General features: G+C 48.0%; 1 protein-coding gene and 1 long non-coding RNA gene across 2 annotated transcripts; one reads left to right on the top strand and one right to left on the bottom strand.

Moving 5' to 3' along the window:
• The first annotated feature begins 1,785 nt into the window (after positions 1 to 1,785).
• LOC127926530 (uncharacterized) lies at positions 1,786 to 2,271 on the top strand. The gene is made up of 3 exons (XR_008124401.1): positions 1,786 to 1,873; positions 2,047 to 2,130; positions 2,235 to 2,271. It is a non-coding gene; the product is annotated as an uncharacterized LOC127926530 (long non-coding RNA).
• A 4,067-nt stretch (positions 2,272 to 6,338) lies between these two features.
• On the bottom strand, positions 6,339 to 15,740 carry LOC127926531 (tyrosine-protein kinase receptor UFO-like). Its single transcript, XM_052511954.1, has 4 exons — positions 15,609 to 15,740; positions 14,897 to 15,041; positions 14,256 to 14,279; positions 6,339 to 6,526 (listed from the first exon to the last, which is right to left on the bottom strand). Exons 1-4 carry the CDS (start codon positions 15,693 to 15,695, stop codon positions 6,393 to 6,395), a joined length of 390 nt encoding a protein of 129 aa, XP_052367914.1. The 5' UTR covers positions 15,696 to 15,740; the 3' UTR covers positions 6,339 to 6,392.
• Positions 15,741 to 19,547: the final 3,807 nt, after the last annotated feature.

The following is a 19,547-nucleotide window of genomic DNA, read 5'->3' as shown; positions in this document are numbered from 1 at the left end:
ATGTACTGTACTCTACTGTACTCTACTCTACTGTACTGTGCTCTTCTGTACTGTACTCTACTGTAGTGTAGTGTACTGTACTCTACTGTACTCTACTGTACTCTACTGTAGTGTACTCTACTCTACTGTACTCTCCTGTAGAGTACTGTACTCTAATGTACTCTACTGTACTGTACTCTACTGCGCTCTAATATACTCTACTGTGCTGTACTGTACTGTACTCTAATGTACTGTACTCTACTCTACTGTACTGTACTCTACTATACTCTACTGTACTATACTATACTCTACTGTACTGTACACTATAATACTTTACTATACTATACTGCACAGTACTGTACTCTACTATACTGTTCTCTTCTATACTGTACTGTCCTCTATTGTACTCTAGGGTACTCTGTTTTTACTGTACTGTACTCTACTGTAATCTAGAGTACTCTGTTTTACTGTACTGTACTCTACTGTACTCCAGGGTACTGTACTCTACTGTACTCTACTGTACTCTACTGTACTCCAGGGTACTGTTTTCTACTGTACTCTACTCTACTGTACTCTACTGTACATAGAGTACTGTTTTCTACTGTACTCTACTGTACTCTACTCTACTGTACTCTACTCTACTGTACTCTACTGTACTCCAGGGTACTGTTTTCTACTGTACTCTACTGTACTCTACTCTACTGTACTCTACTGTACTGTAGTCTACTCTACTTTACTGTACTATACTGTACTCTATTGTACTGTGCTCTATTGAATGGTACTTGGCTGTAGAGGGGTGTTATTAATGTATTGATGCTAAGCTCAGCTTATCTCTGGGTGGATTCAGCTAAAAACAGACCCTGGTTATGATACTGTCCTCATCAACACTCCTATATAGGACACTGAAGTACTGTGTTAGGCCAAGCACTGGCAAAGAGGGTAAACACTATACAGGTACAGCATACAGTATGTGTGTAGTATCGTTTAGGTGGTATAGTATTCCGTATGTGTGTCGTACTGTATGGTATACAATATGAATGTAGTAATGTATCGGTGGTATAGTATACAGTATGTACATAGTATTATATAGTATGCAGTATGTATGTAGTATTGTTTAGGTGGTATAGTATTCAGTATGTGTGTAATTGCTGTATGGTATACAATATGAATGTAGTAATGTATCGGTGGTATAGTATACAGTATGTACATAGTATTATATAGTATGCAGTATGTATGTAGTATTGTTTAGGTGGTATAGTATACAGTATGTCTGCATTAGTATTATATAGTATGCAGTATGTATGTAGTATTTTATAGGTGGTATAGTATTCAGTATGTGTGTCGTACTGTATGGTATACAATATGAATGTAGTAATGTCTTATCGGTGTTATAGTATACCGTATGAACGTAGTATTATATAGTATACAGTATGTATGTAGTATTTTATATTATTCAGTATGTATGTAGTATTGTATGATATACAATGTGGATATGTGTGTATAGGTGGTTTAGTATACAGTATGTATGCAGTAATTAATATAATTATACAGTATGTATATAGTATTGTAAAGATGGTTAAGTATACAGTAGGTACGTAGTATTGTATAGGTGATACAGTATACTGTATGCAGTATGTTGGACTAGGACTGTATGATGAGTATGTGTTGGGGCAGGCTTGCTTCCATCTCTGGTGTCAGAAAAAACAGGCAAGTTGACGCAGGAGACTCTATCCATCTAGCTATACATATCCTGAGGTCAGTTACATGTAAGGACATGTAGAGCGCCCATCTTCCACTGCTCTAGGATCAGGTAGGGAGGATCTAGGATCAGGTAGGGAGGATCTAGGATCAGGTAGGGAGGATCTAGGATCAGGTAGGGAGGATCTAGGATCAGGTATGGAGGATCTAGGATCCAGGTAGGGAGGATCTAGAATCAGGTATGGAGGATCTAGAATCCAGGTAGGGAGGATCTAGGATCAGGTAGGGAGGATCTAGGATCGGGTATGGAGGATCTAGGATCAGGTAGGGAGGGATCTAGGATCCGGAGTAGGGAGGATCTAGGATCAGGTAGGGAGGATCTAGGATCAGGTAGGGAGGATCTAGGATCAGGTAGGGAGGATCTAGGATCAGGTAGGGAGGATCTAGGATCAGGTATGGAGGATCTAGAATCAGGTAGGGAGGATCTAGGATCAGGTAGGAGGATCTAGGATCAGGTAGGGAGGATCTAGGATCGGGTAGGGAGGATCTAGGATCAGGTAGGGAGGATCTAGGATCAGGTAGGGAGGATCTAGGATCAGGTAGGGAGGACTAGGGACTCAGGTGGCCTCAGGAGGATCTGGATGGCTGTATGGGGAGGATCTAGGATCAGGTAGGGAGGATCTACTCTCAGGTAGGGGAGGATCTAACACTTCCCTGTTAACACAGGATCACGATCAAACATTATGCAGGATCACAGGATCAGGGAGGACACTAGGATCAGGTATGGAGGATCTAGGATCGGGTAGGGAGGATCTAGGATCAGGTACAGGATCTAGGATCGGGTATGGAGAGACAGAGACACACAAACATGTATGGCCTCACACACACCTGCGGCTGTAGCACACGCACACGCTCTGTACCTCACACACACACACACACTCCACACACACAGCATGTCAAACACTTCCACAACACACACACACACGCACAACATATATGCACATGCACACACACACACACACACACACAAACAACGTATATGCACGCACACACACACACACACACACACACACACACACACACACACACACACACACACACACACACACACACACACACACACACACACACACGCACACATATGCAAGCACACATGCACACACACACAAACACGCACAAACATTTTCTGTATATGCAAGCATCTCAAGTGCAGTCTCCAAACGGTTCTACACTCACCAAACACACACACACAAATGGGTTCTAGAGTCTCAGAGCTGAGTCTCCAGATGGGTTCTAGATTCTCCAGACACACATAGACTCTCCACATGTTACACACAAACGTTTATGCACACACACACACACACACACACACACACACACACACACACACACATACACTCAGACACACTCTCACACACACAGACTCTCCACATGGGTATAGACACACACACACGCACACAGACATAGACACTCCAGATGGGTTATACACACACACACACAAACGTATATGGGTTATAGACTCTCCAGATGGGTTACACACTCTCCAGAGGGTTAAGACTCTCCAGAGGGATTATAGACTCTCCAATGGGTTATGCACACCATACACACACACACACAAACAAGACATACACACACACATGGGTTACACACACACACAAACAAACGTATATGCACGCACGCACACACACACACACACACACACACACACACACACACACTCACCAGATGGGTTACACACACACACACGCACACACACACACACACACATACACTCCAGATGGGTTATACACACACACACACACACACACACACATATACACATAGAAAAACATAGAAACATAAATCAGTTGTCACACCTGTAGTCAGATGGACAAACACAGCTGAAGAAGTACATTTCTGTCCAGATGTGAAGGAATCTGATGTCTGACCAAAACAGATTGGTTCCCAGAGTCTCTAAATGGGTTCTAGAATCGCCAGTGTGGTTTTAGAGTCTCCAAGTGGGTTCCAGATAGACTCTCCAAATAGGTTATAGAATCTTCAAATGGGTTCTAGAGTCTCCAGATGGGTTCTAGACTCTCCAGATGGGTTCTAGATTCTCCAGATGGGGTTATAGACTCTCCAGATGGGTTATAGACTCTCCAGATGGGTTATAGACTCTCCAGATGGGTTATAGGCTCTCCAGATGGGTTATAGACTTTCAAATAGGTTATATACTCTCCAGATGGGTTTTAGACTCTCCAGATGGGTTATAGACTCTCCAGATGGAGTATAGACACTCAGATGGGGTGTAGACTCTCAGATGGGTTATAGACTCTCCAGATGGGTTATAGACTCTCCAGATGGGATATAGACTCTCCAGATGGGTTATAGACTCTCAGATGGGTTATAGACTCTCCAGATGAGGTATATACTCTCCAGATGGGTTGTAGACTCTACAGATGGGTTGTATAGACTCTCCAGAGGGTTATAGACTCTCAGAGGGATTATAGACTCTCAGATGGGTTATAGACTCTCCATATGGGTTATAGACTCTCCAGATGGGTTATATACTCTCCAGATGGGTTATATACTCTCCAGATGGGTTATAGACTCTCCAGATGGGTTATAGACTCTCCAGATGGGTTATATACTCTACATATGTGTTATAGACTCTCCAGATGGAGTATAGACTCTCCAGATGGGGTGTAGACTCTCCAGATGGGTTATAGACTCTCCAGATGGGTTATAGACTCTCCATATGGGATATAGACTCTCCAGATGGGTTACATAGACTCTCAGATGGGTTATAGACTCTCCAGATGGGTTATATAGACACTCCAGATGTGATATATAGACTCTCCAGATGGAGAATATATTCTCCAGATGGGTTATAGACTCTCCAGATGGGTTACATAGACACTCCAGATGGGTTATAGACTCTCAGATGGGTTATAGACTCTCCAGATGGGTTACATAGACACTCCAGATGGGTTATAGACTCTCCAGATGGGTTATAGACTCTCCAGATTGGTTATATACTCTCAGATGGGTTATAGACTCTCCAGATGGGTTATATACTCTACATATGTGTTATAGACTCTCCAGATGGAGTATAGACACTCCAGATGGGGTGTAGACTCTCCAGATGGGGTGTAGACTCTCAGATGGGTTATAGACTCTCCAGATGGGTTATAGACTCTCCAGATGGGATATAGACTCTCAGATGGGTTATAGACTCTCCAGATGGGTTATAGACTCCCAGATGGGTTATATAGACACTCCAGATGGGTTATAGACTTTTCCAGATGGAGAATATATTCTCCAGATGGGTTATAGACTCTCCCAGATGGGTTACATAGACACTCCAGATGGGTTATAGACTCTCCAGATGGGTTATAGACTCTCCAGATGGGTTATAGACTCTCCAGATTGGTTATATACTCTCCAGATGGGATATAGACTCTCCAGATGGGTTATATACTCTCCAGATGGGTTATATACCCTCCAGATGGGTTACAGACTCTCCAGATGGGTTATAGACTCTCCAGATGAGTTATATACTATTCCAGATGGTTATATACTCTCCAGATGTGTTATAGACTCTCCAGATGGGGTATATACTCTCAGATGGGCAATAGACTCTCCAGATGAGGGGCTCTCCAGAGGGATTATAGACTCTCCAGAGGGTTATATACTCTCCAGAGGGTTATATACTCTCCAGAGGGTTACTCTCCAGATGAGTTATAGACTCTCCAGATGGGTTATATACTCTCCCAGATGGGTTACAGACTCTCCAGATGGGTTATAGACTTTCCAGGTGGGTTATAGACTATCCAGATGGTGTATAGACTCTCCAGATGGGTTATATACTCTCCAGATGGGTTACATAGACACTCCAGATCGGTTATATACTCTCCATATGGGTTATAGACTCTCCAGATGGGTTATAGACTCTCCAGATGGGTTATATACTTTCCAGAGGTTATATACTCTCCAGATGGGTTATATACTCTACATATGTGTTATAGACTCTCCAGATGGGTGTATAGACTCTCCAGATGGGTTATATACTCTCAGAGGGTTATAGACTCTCAGAGGGGGTTATAGATTCTCCAGAGGGATTATAGACTCTCCATAGGGATTATAGACTCTCCAGATGAGTTATAGACTCTCCAGATGGGTTATAGACTCTCAGAGGGATCATAGACTCTCCAGATGAGTTATAGACTCTCCAGATGGGTTATAGACTCTCCAGATGGGTTATAGACTCTCCAGATGAGTTATAGACTCTCCAGAGGGATTATATACTCTCAGAGGGTTATAGACTCTCCAGATGGGTTATAGACTCTCCAGATGAGTTATATATTATAGACTCTCAGAGGGTTATATACTCTCCAGAGGGTTATAGACTCTCCAGATGAGTTATAGACTATCCAGATGAGTTATAGACTCTCCAGATGAGTTATAGACTCTCCAGAGGGATTATAGACTCTCCAGAGGGTTATAGACTCTCCAGATGAGTTATAGACTCTCCAGATGGGTTATAGACTCTCCAGATGGGTTATAGACTCTCCAGATGAGTTATATAACGACTCTCCAGATGGGTTATAGACTTCATTACGTCACGCACGCACGCACGCACGCACGCACGCACGCACACACACACACACACACACACACACACACACACACACACACACACACACACACTCCGCCTGGGAGACTGAGGAGCCTACTCACCCAAAGCGTGTCTCCTTCCGCCGTAGTTTGGCCACGTACACTGCCATTAGGACTGCTAGTGCCACAGCAACAGCTATCGCCATGACAACATACCACCAGTGCCAAGAGAAGAGCGGCTGGTAGGAGGTATCTGGGGGAGAGGAGGGGAGGTGGGGTCAGTCATGTGCTTCCTTGAGGAGAAGGACAGAGTTTCTAGAGAAGCCGTGCCACTGGGGTTGTTGTAGGGCTTGGGGGTTGTGTGTGTGTGTTTGTGTGTGTGTGTGTCTGTGTGTGTGTGTCTGTCTGTGTGTGTGTGTCTGCGTGTGTGTGTGTGTGTCTGTGTGTTGTGTGTGCTGTGTGAATGTGTTTGTGTGTATGTGTGTGCTGGGGGTTGTGTGAATGCACTCGTGTGTCAATGGGGTTTACAGTCGAGACCAGGGTGTATAGTAGAGACTGGGTGTATAGTTTTACTATATAGTAGAGACCAGGGTGTATAGTAGAGACCAGGGTGTATAGTAGAGACCAGGGTGTATAGTAGAGACTAGGGTGTATAGTTTACTATGGGGGTTATAGTAGAGACCAGGGTGTATAGTTTACTATGGGGGTTATAGTAGATACCAGGGCGTATAGTAGAGACCAGGGTGTATAGTTTACTATGTGGTTATACCAGAGACCAGGGTGTATAGTAGAGACCAGGGTGTATAGTTTACTATGGGGGTTATAGTAGAGACCAGGGTGTATAGTTTACTATGGGGGAGACCAGGGTGTATAGTAGAGACCAGGGTGTATAGTTTACTATGTAGAGACCAGGGTCCAGGGTGTATAGTAGAGACCAGGGTGTATAGTTTACTATGGGGTTATACCAGAGACCAGGGTGTATAGTAGAGACCAGGGTGTATAGTTTACTATGTGGTTATACCAGAGACCAGGGTGTATAGTAGAGACCAGGGTGTATAGTTTACTATGGGGGAGACCAGGTTATAGTAGAGACCAGGGTGTATAGTTTACTATGGGGTTATAGTAGAGACCAGGGTGTATAGTAGAGACTAGGGTGTATAGTAGAGACCAGGGTGTATAGTTTACTATGGGGGTTATAGTAGAGACCAGGGTGTATAGTAGAGACCATGGTGTATAGTTTACTATGGGGGTTATAGTAGAGACCAGGGTGTATAGTAGAGACCAGGGTGTATAGTAGAGACCAGGGTGTATAGTAGAGACCAGGGTGGGGGGTGTATAGTAGGGGGTTAGTTACCAGGGTGTATAGTAGAGACCAGGGTGTATAGTTTACTATGGGGGTTATAGTAGATACCAGGGTGTATAGTAGAGACCAGGGTGTATAGTAGAGACCAGGGTGTATAGTAGAGACCAGGGTGTATAGTAGAGACCAGGGTGTATAGTAGAGACCAGGGTGTATAGTTTACTATGGGGGTTATAGTAGAGACCAGGGTGTATAGTAGAGACCAGGGTGTATAGTAGAGACCAGGGTGTATAGTTTACTATGGGGTTATAGTAGAGACCAGGGTGTATAGTAGAGACCAGGGTGTATAGTAGAGACCAGGGTGTATAGTTTACTATGGGGGTTATAGTAGAGACCAGGGTGTATAGTAGATACCAGGGTGTATAGTTTACTATGGGGGTTATAGTAGATACCAGGGTGTATAGTAGAGACCAGGGTGTATAGTAGAGACCAGGGTGTATAGTAGAGACCAGGGTGTATAGTAGAGACCAGGGTGTATAGTAGAGACCAGGGTGTATAGTTTACTATGGGGGTTATAGTAGAGACCAGGGTGTATAGTAGAGACCAGGGTGTATAGTAGAGACCATGGTGTATAGTAGAGACCATGGTGTATAGCAGAGACCATGGTGTATAGTAGAGACCATGGTGTATAGTAGAGACCATGGTGTATAGTAGAGACCATGGTGTATAGCAGAGACCATGGTGTATAGTAGAGACCATGGTGTATAGTAGAGACCATGGTGTATAGTAGAGACCATGGTGTATAGCAGAGACCATGGTGTATAGTAGATACCAGGGTGTATAGTAGAGACCAGGGTGTATAGTAGAGACCAGGGTGTATAGTAGAGACCAGGGTGTATAGTAGAGACCAGGGTGTATAGTTTACTATGGGGGTTATAGTAGATACCAGGGTGTATAGTAGAGACCAGGGTGTATAGTAGATACCAGGGTGTATAGTAGATACCAGGGTGTATAGCAGAGACCAGGGTGTATAGTTTACTATGGGGTTATAGTAGAGACCAGGGTGTATAGTAGATACCATGGTGTATAGTAGAGACCAGGGTGTATAGTAGAGACCAGGGTGTATAGTAGATACCAGGGTGTATAGTTTACTATGGGGTTATATTAGAGACCAGGGTGTATAGTTAACTATGGGTGTTATAGTAGATACCAGGGTGTATAGTAGAGACCAGGGTGTATAGTTTACTCTACGGGGTTATAGTAGATACCAGGGTGTATAGTAGAGACCAGGGTGTATAGTTTACTATGGGGGTTATAGTAGAGACCAGGGTGTATAGTAGAGACCAGGGTGTATAGTAGAGACCAGGGTGTATAGTAGAGACCAGGGTGTATAGTTTACTATGGGGGTTATAGTAGAGACCAGGGTGTATAGTAGAGACCAGGGTGTATAGTTTACTATGGGGGTTATAGTAGATACCAGGGTGTATAGTAGAGACCAGGGTGTATAGTAGAGACCAGGGTGTATAGTTTACTATGGGGGTTATAGTAGAGACCAGGGTGTATAGTAGAGACCAGGGTGTATAGTTTACTATGGGGGTTATATTAGAGACCAGGGTGTATAGTTTACTATGGGGGTTATAGTAGATACCAGGGTGTATAGTTTACTATGGGGGTTATATTAGATACCAGGGTGTATAGTAGAGACCATGGTGTATAGTAGATACCAGGGTGTATAGTAGAGACCAGGGTGTATAGTTTACTATGGGGGTTATATTAGATACCAGGGTGTATAGTAGAGACCAGGGTGTATAGTAGATACCAGGGTGTATAGTAGAGACCAGGGTGTATAGTTATACCAGGGTGTATAGTTTACTATGGGGGGTGTATAGTAGAGACCAGGGTGTATAGTAGAGACCAGGGTGTATAGTAGAGGGGGTTACCAGGGTGTATAGTAGAGACCAGGGTGTATAGTTTATAGTAGAGACTATGGGGGTTATAGTAGAGACCAGGGTGTATAGTAGAGTAGAGACCAGGGTGTATAGTAGAGACCAGGGTGTATAGTAGATAGGGGTTATAGTAGAGACCAGGGTGTATAGTAGAGACCAGGGTGTATAGTAGAGACCAGGGTGTATAGTTTACTATGGGGGTTATAGTAGAGACCAGGGTGTATAGTTTACTATGGGGGTTATAGTAGAGACCAGGGTGTATAGTAGAGACCAGGGTGTATAGTAGAGACCAGGGTGTATAGTAGAGACCAGGGTGTATAGTAGAGACCAGGGTGTATAGTAGAGACCAGGGTGTATAGTAGAGACCAGGGTGTATAGTTTACTATGGGGGTTATAGTAGAGACCAGGGTGTATAGTAGAGACCAGGGTGTATAGTAGAGACCAGGGTGTATAGTAGAGACCAGGGTGTATAGTAGAGACCAGGGTGTATAGTAGAGACCAGGGTGTATAGTTTACTATGGGGGTTATAGTAGAGACCAGGGTGTATAGTAGATACCAGGGTGTATAGTAGAGACCAGGGTGTATAGTAGATACCAGGGTGTATAGTAGAGACCAGGGTGTATAGTTCACTATGGGGGTTATAGTAGAGACCAGGGTGTATAGTAGAGACCAGGGTGTATAGTAGAGACCAGGGTGTATAGTAGAGACCAGGGTGTATAGTAGAGACCAGGGTGTATAGTAGAGACCAGGGTGTATAGTTCACTATGGGGGTTATAGTAGAGACCAGGGTGTATAGTAGAGACCATGGTGTATAGTAGAGACCAGGGTGTATAGTAGATACCAGGGTGTATAGTAGATACCAGGGTGTATAGTTTACTATGGGGGTTATATTAGAGACCAGGGTGTATAGTTAACTATGGGTGTTATAGTAGATACCAGGGTGTATAGTAGAGACCAGGGTGTATAGTTTACTCTTGGGGTTATAGTAGAGACCAGGGTGTACAGTAGAGACCAGGGTGTATAGTTTACTATGGGTGTATAGTAGAGACCAGGGTGTATAGTAGAGACCAGGGTGTATAGTTTACTATGGGGTTATAGTAGAGACCAGGGTGTATAGTAGATACCAGGGTGTATAGTAGAGACCAGGGTGTATAGTAGAGACCAGGGTGTATAGTTTACTATGGGGGTTATAGTAGAGACCAGGGTGTATAGTAGAGACCAGGGTGTATAGTAGAGACCAGGGTGTATAGTAGAGACCATGGTGTATAGTTTACTATGGGGGTTATAGTAGAGACCAGGGTGTATAGTAGATACCAGGGTGTATAGTAGAGACCAGGGTGTATAGTAGAGACCAGGGTGTATAGTAGAGACCAGGGTGTATAGTAGAGACCAGGGTGTATAGTTTACTATGGGGGTTATAGTAGATACCAGGGTGTATAGTAGAGACCAGGGTGTATAGTAGAGACCAGGGTGTATAGTTTACTATGGGGGTTATAGTAGAGACCAGGGTGTATAGTAGAGACCAGGGTGTATAGTAGAGACCAGGGTGTATAGTTTACTATGCGGGTTATAGTAGAGACCAGGGTGTATAGCAGAGACTCCTCTCCTCCCCTCTCCCCCCCTCCTCCCCTCTCCATCCCCCTCATCCCCCTCCTACCCTCTCCTCCCCTCTCCATACCCCTCCCCTCCCCTCTCCATCCCCCACCTCCCCTCCCCTCTCCATCCCCCACCTCCTCCCCTCCCCTCTCCATCCCCCTCCCCCCTCCTCCCCCCTCTCCATCCTCTCCCCACCTCCTCCCCTCCCCTCTCATCCTCTCCCCCACCCTCCTCCCCTCCCCTCTCCATCCCCTCCCCCTCTCCTCCCCCTCTCCTTCCTCTCCCCCACCTCCTCCCCTCTCCATCCTCTCCTCCCCTCCTCCCCTCTCCATCCTCCCCCTCCACCCTCCTCCCCTCTCCATCCCCCTCCTCCCCTCTCCATCCCCCTCCTCCCCTCTCCATCCCCCCCTCCTCCCCTCTCCATCCTCTCCTCCCCTCTCCATCCTCCCCTCTCCATCCCCCTCCTCCCCTCTCCATCCCCCCCCTCCCCTCTCCATCCCCCTCCTCCCCTCTCCATCCTCTCCTCCCCCTCCTCCCTCTCCATCCTCCCTCTCCATCCCCCTCCTCCTCCTCCCCTCTCCATCCCCCTCCCCCCTCTCCATCCTCCTCCCCCTCCTCCCCTCTCCATCCTCCCTCTCCATCCCCCTCCTCCCCTCTCCATCCCCCTCCTCCCCTCTCCATCCCCCTCCTCCCCTCTCCATCCCCCTCCTCCCCTCTCCCATCCTCTCCTCCCCCTCCTCCCCTCTCCATCCTCCCCTCTCCATCCCCCTCCTCCCCTCTCCATCCCCCTCATCCCCTCTCCATCCCCCTCCTCCCCTCTCCATCCCCCTCCTCCCCTCTCCATCCCCCTCCTCCCTCTCCATCCCCCCTCCTCCCCTCTCCATCCCCCCCCCCCTCCTCCCCTCTCCATCCCCCTCCTCCCCTCTCCATCCCCCTCCTCCCCTCTCCATCCCCCTCCTCCCCTCTCCATCCCCCTCCTCCCCTCTCCATCCCCCTCCTCCCCTCTCCATCCCCCTCCTCCCCTCTCCATCCCCCTCCCCTCCTCCCCTCTCCATCCCCCTCCTCCCCTCTCCATCCCCCTCCTCCCCTTTACTCCGCCTTCCTTCTCAATTTAGTCTATTCTTCTCCTTTCTCTCTGCTCTCTGCTCTCTGCTTCCCTTTTCTTAGAAGGAGAAGGAAAACTATGAGGTTCATGGGAGACCACAGTCTCAGAGAAACAGAAGGAGAATGACAACTTTGTGGTCAGAAAAACTTGATGACACTATTAGTAGACTGCGTGTGTGTGTGTAGTTTGTAGTGTGTAGTGTGTGTAGTTTGTAGTGTGTAGTGAGTGTAGTGTAGTGTGTGTAGTGTAGTGTGTGCAGTGTGTGTAGTGTAGTGTGTGTAGTGTAGTGTGTGTAGTGTAGTGTGTGCAGTGTGTAGTGTGTGTAGTGTAGTGTGTGTAGTGTAGTGTGTGCAGTGTGTAGTGTGTAGTGTGTGTAGTGTAGTGTGTGTAGTGTGTAGTGTGTAGTGTGTGTAGTGTAGTGTGTGTAGTGTAGTGTGTGTAGTGTAGTGTAGTGTGTGTAGTGTAGTGTGTGTAGTGTGTAGTGTGTGTAGTGTAGTGTGTGTAGTGTAGTGTGTGTAGTGTAGTGTGTGTAGTGTGTAGTGTGTGTAGTGTAGTGTGTGTGTGTAGTGTGTAGTGTGTGTAGTGTGTGTAGTGTAGTGTGTGCAGTGTGTAGTGTGTGCAGTGTGTAGTGTGTGTAGTGTGTGTAGTGTGTAGTGTGTGTAGTGTAGTGTGTGTAGTGTAGTGTAGAGTGTGTAGTGTAGTGTGTGTAGTGTAGTGTGTGTGTGTAGTGTGTGTGTGTAGTGTGTAGTGTGTGTAGTGTGTAGTGTGTGTAGTGTAGTGTGTGTAGTGTAGTGTGTGTAGTGTAGTGTGTGTAGTGTAGTGTGTGTAGTGTGTAGTGTAGTGTGTGTAGTGTAGTGTGTGTAGTGTGTAGTGTGTAGTGTGTGTAGTGTAGTGTGTGCAGTGTGCAGTGTGTAGTGTGTAGTGTAGTGTGTGTAGTGTAGTGTGTGTAGTGTGTATAGTGTGTAGTGTGTGTAGTGTAGTGTGTGTAGTGTAGTGTGTGTAGTGTAGAGTGTGTAGTGTGTGTAGTGTAGTGTGTGTAGTGTAGTGTGTAGTGTGTAGTGTGTGTAGTGTGTGTAGTGTAGTGTGTGTAGTGTAGTGTGTGTAGTGTAGTGTGTGTAGTGTAGTGTGTGTAGTGTGTAGTGTAGTGTGTGCAGTGTGTAGTGTGTGTAGTGTGTAGTGTGTAGTGTGTGTAGTGTAGTGTGTGCAGTGTGTAGTGTGTAGTGTGTGTAGTGTAGTGTGTGTAGTGTAGTGTAGTGTAGTGTGTGTAGTGTAGTGTGTGTAGTGTGTGTGTGTAGTGTGTGTAGTGTGTGTGTGTGTGTGTGTGTAGTGTGTGTAGTGTAGTGTGTGTAGTGTGTGTAGTGTGTGTGTGTAGTGTGTGTAGTGTAGTGTGTAGTGTAGTGTGTGTAGTGTAGTGTGTGTAGTGTAGTGTAGTGTGTGTAGTGTAGTGTGTGTAGTGTAGTGTGTGTAGTGTAGTGTGTAGTGTGTAGTGTGTAGTGTGTGTAGTGTAGTGTGTGTAGTGTAGTGTGTGTAGTGTAGTGTGTGTAGTGTGTAGTGTGTGTAGTGTAGTGTGTGTAGTGTAGTGTGTAGTGTCCCCCTAGTGTGTGTAGTGTAGTGTGTGTAGTGTAGTGTGTGCAGTGTGTAGTGTGTAGTGTGTGTAGTGTGTGTAGTGTGTGTAGTGTGTAGTGTGTGTAGTGTAGTGTGTGCAGTGTGTAGTGTGTAGTGTGTGTAGTGTAGTGTGTGTAGTGTGTGTAGTGTAGTGTGTGTAGTGTAGTGTGTGTAGTGTATGTAGTGTAGTGTGTGTAGTGTAGTGTGTGTAGTGTAGTGTGTGTAGTGTAGTGTGTGCAGTGTAGTGTGTAGTGTGTAGTGTGTGCAGTGTGTGTAGTGTAGTGTGTGTAGTGTAGTGTAGTGTAGTGTAGTGTAGTGTGTGTAGTGTAGTGTGTGTAGTGTAGTGTAGTGTAGTGTAGTGCAGTGTGTAGTGTGTGTAGTGTAGTGTGTGTAGTGTAGTGTAGTGTGTGTAGTGTAGTGTGTTTCGTACCTCTGGATTGAAGCTCTCCCATTTCTGTAAATAAACAGAACAGATATCACCCATAACGAAGGTAAATAAACAGTTAAACAACTAACTAACTAACTAATTTATTGAACTTTCTTACAACTACTAGTTTATTCCAATGCCCATCGTTCCACAATCCATCTCTCTCTCCCTCTGCCCCCCCCACTCTCACCCCCCCTCTCTCTCTCCTCTGCCCCCCACTCTCACCCCCTCTCTCTCTCTCCTCTGTCCCCCTCACTCCCCCTCTCTCTCTCTCTCCTCTGTCCCCCCCACTCCTCCCCCCTCTCTCTCTCTCTCCTCTGTCCCCCTCACCCCCCTCTCTCTCTCCTCTGTCCCCCTCACTCCCCCCCCTCTCTCCTCTGTCCCCCACTCTCACCCCCTCTCTCTCTCCTCTGTCCCCCCTCACTCCGCCCCCTCTCTCTCTCTCTTCTGCCCCCCCCTCTCTCTCCCTCTGTCCCCCTCACTCCCCCCCACTCTCTCTCTCTTCTGCCCCCCCTCTCTCTCTCCTCTGTCCCCCCCCCCCCACCCCTCTCTCTCCTCTGCCCCCCTTTCTCTCTCTCTCTTCTGTCCCCCCTCTCTCTCCTCTGCCCCCCTTTCTCTCCATCTCTGTCCAGTGTGTCACTCACCAGGGGGGATAAGGGTGAGGGTGTGTAGGGGGGTCCATGGCCCCTGTCCCGCCTTGGTGTAGGCACACACCCTGAAGGACACATTAGACAGAGGGACGGACAGGTTGACGGACAGCTCTGTGTAGAGGCCCGTGTCCACTACAGCCTGCGACAGAGACAGAGAGACATGTGACATAACAGCCTGAGAGACAGACAGAGAGACAGACAGACAGACAGAGAGACACAGACAGAGAGACAGACAGACAGAGAGACAGACAGACAGACAGAGAGGCAGAGAGACAGACAGACAGAGAGACATGTTACATAACAGCCTGAGAGACAGACAGACAGAGAGACAGACAGACAGACAGAGAGACAGAAAGACAGAGAAACAGACAGACAGAGACAGACAGACAGAGAGGCAGAGAGACAGACAGACAGAGAGACATGTTACATAACAGCCTGAGAGACAGACAGACAGAGAGACAGACAGACAGACAGAGAGACAGAAAGACAGAGAAACAGACAGACAGAGACAGACAGACAGAGAGACAGAGAGACAGAGAGACAGACAGACAGACAGACAGACAGACAGACAGACAGAGAGACAGACAGAGAGACAGAGAAACAGACAGACAGAGAGACAGAGAAACAGACAGACAGAGAGACAGAGAGACAGACAGGGAAACAGACAGACAGAGAGACTGCATGCGTGTGTGTTAAACACACTGACCTGTTCCATATTGGGGCTGCTGTACTCCAGCAGGTATCCCTGTAGGTCTCCGTTCATCCTTCCATCTGGTTCCTCCCAGCTGACCATCACTTCTGTCCCATTTAACACCCCACTGACGTTCCCCGGAGGTCCGTCAGGGCACTGGGGAAGCAACACAGGTCAGACAAACCAGACACTGTATAAATGTACAGGGCATGACAACACAATACCCCATAATGACATCACAATACCACATAATAACATCACAATACACCATAATGACATCACAATACACCATAATGACATCACAATACCCCATCATGACATCACAATACCCCATCATGACATCACAATACCCCATAATGACATCACAATATCCCATAATGAAATCACAATACCGCATAATGACATCAAAATACCCCATAATGACAAAGCTATTTATTTAAATTGTTTTTGTATTTGTAAATTGGAGACTTTTATTCCCCTCACCAACTTTAAACATCAACTATCTGAGCAGCTAAACGATCGCTGCAGCTGTACATCGCCCACCCTGTTACGGTCATAGCCCACCCTGTTACGGTCATAGCCCACCCTGTTACGGTCATAGCCCACCCTGTTACAGTCATAGCCCACCCTGACCACCCTGTTACGGTCATAGCCCACCCTGTTACGGTCATAGCCCACCCTGACCACCCTGTTACGGTCATAGCCCACCCTGTTACGGTCATAGCCCACCCTGTTACAGTCATAGCCCACCCTGTTACAGTCATAGCCCACCCTGTTACGGTCAAAGCCGACCCTGTTACAGTCATAGCCCACCCTGTTACGGTCATAGCCCACCCTGTTACGGTCATAGCCCACCCTGTTACGGTCATAGCCCACCCTGTTACAGTCATAGCCCACCCTGTTACGGTCATAGCCGACCCTGTTACAGTCATAGCCCACCCTGTTACGGTCATAGCCCACCCTGTTACGGTCATAGCCCACCCTGTTACGGTCATAGCCCACCCTGTTACGGTCATAGCCCACCCTGTTACAGTCATAGCCCACACTGTTACGGTCATAGCACACCCTGTTACAGTCATAGCCCACCCTGTTACGGTCATAGCCCACCCTGACCACCCTGTTACGGTCATAGCCCACCCTGTTACAGTCATAGCCCACCCTGTTAAATCATAGCCCACCCTGTTACGGTCATAGCCCACCCTGTTACAGTCATAGCCCACCCTGTTACGGTCATAGCCCACCCTGTTACGGTCATAGCCCACCCTGTTACGGTCATAGCCCACCCTGACCACCCTGTTACGGTCATAGCCCACCCTGTTACGGTCATAGCCCACCCTGTTACAGTCATAGCCCACCCTGTTACAGTCATAGCCCACCCTGTTACGGTCATAGCCCACCCTGTTACGGTCATAGCCCACCCTGTTACGGTCATAGCCCACCCTGTTACAGTCATAGCCCACCCTGTTACGGTCATAGCACACCCTGTTACAGTCATAGCCCACGCTGTTACGGTCATAGCCCACCCTGACCACCCTGTTACGGTCATAGCCCACCCTGTTACAGTCATAGCCCACCCTGTTACGGTCATAGCCCACCCTGTTACGGTCATAGCCCACCCTGTTACAGTCATAGCCCACCCTGTTACGGTCATAGCCCACCCTGTTACGGTCATAGCCCAACCTGTTACGGTCATAGCCCACCCTGACCACCCTGTTACGGTCATAGCCCACCCTGTTACGGTCATAGCCCACCCTGTTACGGTCATAGCCCACCCTGACCACCCTGTTACGGTCATAGCCCACCCTGTTAAGGTCATAGCCCACCCTGACCACCCTGTTACGGTCATAGCCCACCCTGACCACCCTGTTACGGTCATAGCCCACCCTGTTACAGTCATAGCCCACCCTGTTACGGTCATAGCCCACCCTGTTACGGTCATAGCCCACCCTGTTACGGTCATAGCCCACCCTGTTACAGTCATAGCCCACCCTGTTACAGTCATAGCCCACCCTGTTACAGTCATAGCACACCCTGTTACAGTCATAGCCCACCTGTTACGGTCATAGCCCACCCCTGACCACCCTGTTACAGTCATAGCCCACCCTGTTACGGTCATAGCACACCCTGTTACAGTCATAGCCCCACCCTGTTATGGTCATAGCCCACCCTGACCACCCTGTTACAGTCATAGCCCACCCTGTTACGGTCATAGCCACCCCTGTTACGGTCATAGCCCACCCTGACCACCCTGTTACGGTGCCATAGCCCACCCTGTTACAGTCATAGCCCACCCTGTTACGGTCATAGCCCACCCTGTTACGGTCATAGCCCCACCCCTGTTACAGTCATAGCCCACCCTGTTACGGTCATAGCCCACCCTGTTACGGTCATAGCCCACCCTGTTACGGTCATAGCCCACCCTGTTACGGTCATAGCCCACCCTGACCACCCTGTTACGGTCATAGCCCACCCTGTTACGGTCATAGCCCACCCTGACCACCCTGTTACGGTCATAGCCCACCCTGTTACGGTCATAGCCCACCCTGACCACCCTGTTACGGTCATAGCCCACCCTGACCACCCTGTTACGGTCATAGCCCACCCTGTTACAGTCATAGCCCACCCTGACCACCCTGTTACAGTCATAGCCCGCCCTGTTACAGTCATAGCCCACCCTGTTACGGTCATAGCCCACCCTGTTACAGTCATAGCCCACCCTGTTACGGTCATAGCCCACCCTGTTACGGTCATAGCCCACCCTGTTACGGTCATAGCCCACCCTGTTACAGTCATAGCCCACCCTGTTACAGTCATAGCCCACCCTGTTACGGTCATAGCCCACCCTGACCACCCTGTTACAGTCATAGCCCACCCTGTTACGGTCATAGCACACCCTGTTACAGTCATAGCCCACCCTGTTACAGTCATAGCCCACCCTGTTATGGTCATAGCCCACCCTGACCACCCTGTTACAGTCATAGCCCACCCTGACCACCCTGTTACAGTCATAGCCCACCCTGTTACGGTCATAGCCCACCCTGTTACAGTCATAGCCCACCCTGTTACGGTCATAGCCCACCCTGACCACCCTGTTACGGTCATAGCCCACCCTGTTACGGTCATAGCCCACCCTGTTACGGTCATAGCCCACCCTGTTAAGGTCATAGCCCACTCTGTTACGGTCATAGCCCACCCTGTTACGGTCATAGCCCACCCTGACCACCCTGTTACAGTCATAGCCCACCCTGTTATGGTCATAGCCCACCCTGTTACGGTCATAGCCCACCCTGTTACGGTCATAGCCCACCCTGTTACGGTCATAGCCCACCCTGTTAAGGTCATAGCCCACTCTGTTACGGTCATAGCCCACCCTGTTACAGTCATAGCCCACCCTGTTAAGGTCATAGACCACCCTGTTACGGTCATAGCCCACCCTGTTACGGTCATAGCCCACCCTGTTAAGGTCATAGCCCACTCTGTTACGGTCATAGCCCACCCTGTTACGGTCATAGCCCACCCTGTTACAGTCATAGCCCACCCTGTTAAGGTCATAGACCACCCTGTTACGGTCATAGCCCACCCTGACCACCCTGTTACGGTCATAGCCCACCCTGACCACCCTGTTACGGTCATAGCCCACCCTGTTACGGTCATAGCCCACCCTGACCACCCTGTTACAGTCATAGCCCACCCTGACCACCCTGTTACGGTCATAGCCCACCCTGTTACAGTCATAGCCCACCCTGTTAAGGTCATAGCCCACCCTGACCACCCTGTTACGGTCATAGCCCACCCTGTTAAGGTCATAGCCCACTCTGTTACGGTCATAGCCCACCCTGTTACGGTCATAGCCCACCCTGTTACAGTCATAGCCCACCCTGTTAAGGTCATAGACCACCCTGTTACGGTCATAGCCCACCCTGACCACCCTGTTACGGTCATAGCCCACCCTGA

Source organism: Oncorhynchus keta, unplaced genomic scaffold (genome assembly GCF_023373465.1).
Source record: "Oncorhynchus keta strain PuntledgeMale-10-30-2019 unplaced genomic scaffold, Oket_V2 Un_contig_7741_pilon_pilon, whole genome shotgun sequence".
NCBI classification, from domain to species: Eukaryota; Metazoa; Chordata; class Actinopteri; order Salmoniformes; family Salmonidae; genus Oncorhynchus; species Oncorhynchus keta.
This window is presented reverse-complemented; position numbering and strand designations above follow the sequence as displayed.